General features: G+C 41.3%; 2 protein-coding genes across 2 annotated transcripts; one reads left to right on the top strand and one right to left on the bottom strand.

Moving 5' to 3' along the window:
- Positions 1 to 111: 111 nt before the first annotated feature.
- On the bottom strand, positions 112 to 2,490 carry sdr42e1 (short chain dehydrogenase/reductase family 42E, member 1). The gene is made up of 3 exons (XM_047581437.1): positions 2,378 to 2,490; positions 1,859 to 1,935; positions 112 to 1,639 (listed from the first exon to the last, which is right to left on the bottom strand). The coding sequence occupies exons 2-3, from the start codon at positions 1,918 to 1,920 to the stop codon at positions 541 to 543; spliced, it is 1,161 nt and encodes a 386-aa protein (XP_047437393.1). The 5' UTR covers positions 1,921 to 1,935; positions 2,378 to 2,490; the 3' UTR covers positions 112 to 540.
- Positions 2,491 to 3,073: 583 nt separating this feature from the next.
- LOC125005825 (arylamine N-acetyltransferase, pineal gland isozyme NAT-10-like) lies at positions 3,074 to 6,249 on the top strand. Its single transcript, XM_047581440.1, has 2 exons — positions 3,074 to 3,225; positions 4,870 to 6,249. The coding sequence occupies exons 1-2, from the start codon at positions 3,210 to 3,212 to the stop codon at positions 5,745 to 5,747; spliced, it is 894 nt and encodes a 297-aa protein (XP_047437396.1). The 5' UTR covers positions 3,074 to 3,209; the 3' UTR covers positions 5,748 to 6,249.
- The last annotated feature ends 85 nt before the right edge of the window (positions 6,250 to 6,334 follow it).

The following is a 6,334-nucleotide window of genomic DNA, read 5'->3' as shown; positions in this document are numbered from 1 at the left end:
AAGTGAGAAAGGTGCAGAATGAGGCCGTGTTTTTGTATCTCATTGACTATTATAAACCAGGCTTCATAAAAAAAATACAAACCACTTGCATTTTTCTTCATTTGATTTTTTTTTATTGCCTGCAAGATTTTATTCATCCAGAATGTATTGATTTCAGAAATCAATACCCACAAAGCAGATTTGACTTGAGGCTTTATTCTTTCCTTGAAATACAGTTTCAGAAAAACAGCATGAAACTCTGGCATGTAACAAGTCATTATGTATCTTTGCACTTTTCTTTCAAAAGTCAGTATTGTAGGAAAACGAGGTAGCACTTACAAAGTGATTTAAAGTGCAAACAACAACAGAATGTCAAACTGAGAAATTAGGCTTTCATGGCCTAATAATGACAAAAAGTTTCATGTAAACGTTGAAAACATCTGCATCATTAAACGTGTAGGTGGGTCATGACAGGTTAAAACTTGTAAACAAATTATTTACAAATTAGTCTAATTACAGTGTGTATGATGTTTTGGTCAGAATGATTGCTTTGGCTGCTCATCAGCTGCCAACAACTGGAAGAAAAGAGAGCACCACAGCAACAAAGGCAGAAACAAACAGGATGTCAAGAAGAAATCGACTGATGAGGGAGCTGTGATATTTCTTCCCGTGGCCTCTGCTTCGGAACCATTCCACGACCTCGTCCAGGTTGTGCTCCTGGGGCTCATAACCGAGCTCTGCCTTAGCTTTGGCCATGCTGAAGTAATGTGTCACGCCAGTTTTATACACCTCTGTGCGTGTCAGCAAGGGCTGGAAATTATAGATGGGGCCGACGAGGTGGTGGATCATTTCCGTGAGAAAGGCAAAGAAGTAAATAAGAGAGATAGGTAGACGCAGTCTGGGGAAAGGATAGCCCAGTCCCTCAACCAGAGGTTTGAAGAATTCAAAATTGTTGACAGGCCTGCCATCCGAGATGAAATAGGCCTGGCCTGCAGAGCGGTGCTGCTTCTCTGGAGTCAGGGCTGCTGCAGCTAGCTCGTGGGCTGACACCAGGTTGTCCACATGGACGAACTCCACCAGGCTGCTGGGTTTGCCATAGACAAATCTAAAGATCCCCTTCTCTATGTAGCCAACTATCCTGGGCAGGTGCCTCTGCTCTCCAGGCCCGTAGATACCTGCTGGACGCAGAGCACAGGTTCTCAGAACCCCAGAGCGATCCTTCAGTGCGGTTCCGTTAGCCTTCAGCACCGCCATCTCTGCCAGGGACTTTGTTCTGGAGTAGTGGTCGGGGTGAAGATGCAGAGGTAAATAAGGGAGGCTTTCATCCCCGTTTTCTATCACTTGGCCTCCGAACACCACGTTGAAGGTGCTGGTGTAAACCAGCCTGGACACTCCGTGCTCGACACAAGCCTTCAGGATGTTCTGTGTGCCCTGAACATTGACCGCCTCAATCAGATGCCGGTTCAGCTGCTCCCGACCAGACATTCCATAGGAGGCGAGGTGGAATACACAGTCCACACCGGTGACAGCCTTGTCCACTTGTGCGTATTCACGCACATCACCTTGGACAAACTGTATGTCCTCTGGCACTTCTTGTCTCGGAGATATGGTGTCAAACAGGATGATTTTGGCTCCCTTTTTATACAGAGAGCACGCCAGGCTGCAGGCAAGACAACTTATTAAATATTTATCTGCATGAAAATCAACACAAGTCCTTCATTTGAATAAAAATACAAAAACTGCAGGAATTTCTAGTTTGTACCGCAGCTCTTTAGTCAAAGGGCAAATCTGATAACTGGTTCACTATCGCCACCCTGTGGTAAAGCGCTGTCAGTGTACAAAGAAAAGTGTGTAATAAACAAAATAAAGTTGCTCTTACCGATAACCAAAATAGCCACATCCTCCAGTTATTAAAAACGTGCTTCTACGTGCATTTTCCATTTCAATGGGACGAATCTGTGAGTTCATGTGATGATCGAAAGTGAGGAAAACGACAGTCAATTTGAATAAAGCAAAAGCAGCCTCACAAATACAATAACATAAAATGGCATAAGCGAAGGAAAATAAAATAACAAGACAAAAAGCGTAAACAAACAAACAAAAAATCGCTATATTATCCAGGTTACACGCCTGAATACATGAACCTTGTCTATTTGTGCTTTTGAACCTGTCATGATATCAGCTGACTGCAAATATGATTGCAATGTGGACCACATTTCAATGTATTAATGACACAGTCTAGTCGATCCACGCATTACCACATTTATTTTACCTAAGTTCTCTAGGCTATGCACCATGCCATGCCTGGATCTGTGCAAAGTAGCGTCAGTGGCGACACGCACCGATAGTTGAAACAATACACACTGTAAACACTTGAAGCACACATAATGAAACCAACCTTGATACAAGCAGGGTTGGAACTGAGTGATATATCAGTAATAAGCACTCATTCAAAACTCCAATGTAGCATTGGTGAAAGATAGCAGCCCGACGTCTACTTCCGCGCTCGGCGTCTGTTACGTACAGGAAATACGACGACGTGCAAACATAGTGAGTAACTACAAACTGATTTTATCTGAAAACCAACACAAAACATGAAAAACAAATATGATTTTAATTTGATGAGTTTAATTTAGACATCGTCATGTCATACACGACTCTAATTTGGATAGATTCGGACAAAACATTTAATTACTGTCTTTTGTTTTGAAGGTTATAGTCGGAAGTTACAACTTTCTTGAGTAGACTAACCGACTTCCGCTGTTAAATAATGACTTCAAATTAAAAACTTTTATTTTACATTTGAAACAAAAACACATTTTGTAAATTGTTCCTATTGAGTATAATTATTGTAAAAAAAATACAATGTTTATTTTAGTACAAAAATGGCATCTCATTATGTTTTTGCATTAGTACAGCACATCTTTCACTATTTAATGCTGTATTCAGACGCCACCTAGTAAACTTTACTTTACCACACACAAAATAACAACAAAATAATACAATCTACTGTTGAATCTGAAGTTGTTTGTCCGGAAACGTGTCGCATTTAAACAAAAATAAATGGACCTAGTAGATTTAACTATTGGTAAATAGCGCCTCTAGCGGTGATACTCGGGCTCATATCTACAAGCCACCGATGGGAACGTAGCTCGCTATCGCCTGATGCCTGGTTTTACAATCAGTTATAAAGTGTAACAACTACTACTAGAACAACCCGGCAGCTAGATATGTCACAGCACAAAGGTAAGGGGCCTCTTTAAAGGTTTAACCTTGAACTAATGGATGCAGAAAGTAGTTATTGTGCGTCTTGTACTAGTGGGTGTGACAAATGCATATTTTGTCTTTTTTTTCCAGTTTACAATTTAGCAAGTGCATAGGGACTAGATTGGTATTGAATATGTCTCCAGTTCCAATAACTTCTAGTATTCTAATCTCTGTGATGGTTTTGTTTAGCGTGAAAACTTTCTCGAAATTTCGCATTTCCTTTGACGTGACGTTCTGCAGCCCTATTTCTTATCTGCGCACAATGTAGTCTACCACCCACGATAACGAGGGAGTGGGTTTGACTTCGACATTGGTGTGGGACACGAAAGTTCTCCCAGGCAGCACTCCTGAAAGTTGATGTTTTTTTGTTTGTTTGTTTTTTGCATTTCACGTCATGTAGAGCTGATAAATTAAGTAAATGACCATAGTCCGAAAAAAAAACAGTAATCAACATGTTTCATTCATACCTGAATATATAAGGGGAATACAAGAATTTAATGCATTCTCCAGTGTTATGGGTTAAAGCAAGGCCATTGTTGCCGTTCTGCCTGCTGATCTCTCCAGGAAGATCAGTTTCCTTAGTTGGGAATAAACCACAGTATAAATCTGACCACTGTATAACAACTATGTAAACACATACACACTACCAATACATGATGAGGCCTCGTAGAACACTAGACTTTATATAAAGCTCTGATTTTAAAGCCACATGGGTGAAGCAGTGTTACTCAGATCATCACACTAACATTTGTCACAATGATGAATGACAAGACTAACATATTTAACCTCCCCTGTGAATTTCCAGCCTCTCCTTCAGCTTCTCCTCCTCCATCTCCTCATACCCTATCTCCCCATGCATCTCCTCCTCCTCTACCTCCTCCTGCCTCTCTACTGTCTGTCACATGACAGAAATGGGTTGGGAGTCAGGTTAGGGATACAGTGATCGCCGAGTTCGCTGTTACAGTTGTTGCCTGAGTAAAATAAAAAGGCTTTTACTTTCTAATTATTATTAACATTTACTTTTTAATTATTATGTGTAATTTATTTCCCAAAAAATTGCGCGGATAATAAATAATACAATAAAACCTCAGATTGTAGATGCTTGTGTGATTTAAAAGAGTTCCTCTCCTCCACACAAATAAATGAAAATCATAAGTAATAATAACTTCAAAAAGTGTACCTTTTCGACATTAAATACAGTATTGTCTTTTATTCAACATCTGTATTGTTGAGCCTACACAGTTATATAACCTTGAAGTAACTGACAGAAAAAAGAAGACCGACTATTAAACCTTTGTGTGTTGTAATTATTAACTCAACACTATGAACAGCGGTTGTGTTGTTAGTGACGACCCAGTAATGGCTGGATATTGGTAAGGACGAGTGCCTAGCTTCCATACCTAATTCTACTCCCCTGCACCATAAAATAATATATGCATTAGGATACATTAAATTTTGAACATGTGACACTATTACAAGACAAATAAACTCTTGCTTGATTCACGTTAAAAAACAAAACTACCTGCAGATAATGGATTGTCTGTTCATTTCGTAGCCATCGTGTTTTCCCAGGGTTTATTAAAAGATAGTACCTTTCGTGTAACAATAATCTGCTTTTTACAGGAGAGATGAACTTGAAGGACTACTTCAAAAGAATTGGTTTCCATGGCCCCTATGATCAGCCTGATCTTGCAACTCTGAAGCTGATCCACAGACATCACGTCATGTCCATCCCCTTTGAGAACCTCAGCATTCACTGTGGGGAGAGGATCGTCATGGACCTTGAGGTGATCTTCAATAAGTTAGTGAGGAGCAGCCGTGGAGGTTGGTGCCTTGAGAACAACTTCCTTTTTGGCTGGGTGCTGAGAGAAATGGGCTACGACACAACAACACTGAGTTCAAGAGTGTTCAACAGTATTCTCAATGACTTTGGCCCCCTTGACTCTCATCTCATTCACAAGGTCATCATTGATGGGAAGCCTTATATAGCGGATGTAAGTTTTGGAGTGTCATCCCAAGTGTGGGAGCCCCTGGAGCTCATCTCTGGAAAGGACCAACCTCAGGCAGCAGGTGTCTTTCGTCTCATAGACAGGGGGGACATCTGGGTGATGGAGAAGACTGGCAGAAAGCCACAGGTTGTTAATCCAGAATTTACCAAATCAAGTCTGGTGAACAGGAAGGAGACGAAGCAGATCTACTGCTTCACCTTGGAGCCCCGCGAGCCAGCTGATTTCTTTGAGAACAACCACAAACTCCAGACGGACCCTGCTTCACTGTTCACCAACAAGTCCATCTGCTCTTTACAAACAGCCACAGGATTCAAGGCCTTGATTGGCTGGACCTACAGTGAGGTCACGTACAAGCCAGAAGAAGGTGTTGATGTCTTAGACATGAGGGACGTAGCAGATGAGGAGATAGGTCAGATACTGAGGGAGCAGTTCAATGTAGAGCTGCAGAATAAACTAAAGCCTGTGAGCAACAAGTCATGGTACACTCTCTAGAAAGAAATCTTGCATACCATGCGTCAAACAGTATCAACTCTTTGTATTAAATAGTTTTAATAGTGTCACCATACGAGGACTGAAAGACACGGACGATTAATAAAACATATGTTTTGCAAATGTAAAGAAGATGTAGTGAAGATGTAGACATAATTAAAAGAGGCTTTCATCCCTGTGTTCTAATACTTGGCCTTACGCTAAATATAGAAGATCAAACACAATAGAAATTATACATACGGCCTCACAGCAGCACAGCAGAAGGACCTGCAGTAGTGCTCCTTCACATGGCAAAGGTGAAACAGTTGGCGCTGCCCAGTGCTGTTACAGCGCAATGAAGGGACTGGGATTTGTTTTCCATCAGACATGACAGCTTTGCTATCATCCTCCAATCACCCACCACCTTCATAGGCTCAAGAAAGCAGTCCAGAATAGGACCGGCCTTCTTCGCCTCAATGTTCAGTCTCTTTTTGTCTCTTTTTCTCTTTTTCCCACCCGTGCATATTCACATACATCACCTTAGACTTAACAGCATGTCCTTCTTGTCCTAGAAAGACAGTGTGAAACAGGGTGGCTTTAGCTCCCGTTTT

The sequence above is a fragment of the Mugil cephalus genome, chromosome 3 (genome assembly GCF_022458985.1).
Source record: "Mugil cephalus isolate CIBA_MC_2020 chromosome 3, CIBA_Mcephalus_1.1, whole genome shotgun sequence".
NCBI lineage: Eukaryota > Metazoa > Chordata > Actinopteri > Mugiliformes > Mugilidae > Mugil > Mugil cephalus.
The sequence above is the reverse complement of the archived record's forward strand: the minus strand, read 5'-3'. Positions and strand labels throughout refer to the sequence as shown.

Bases quoted from the DNA above. Each gene is read 5' to 3' on its own strand.
- sdr42e1 (XM_047581437.1), bottom strand. From the start codon at position 1,920: ATGGAAAATGCACGTAGAAGCACGTTTTTAATAACTGGAGGATGTGGC. The intron at 1,640-1,858 runs GTAAGAGCAACT...TCTTGCCTGCAG, and splicing joins TGTGGCTATTTTGGTTATCG to CCTGGCGTGCTCTCTGTATA.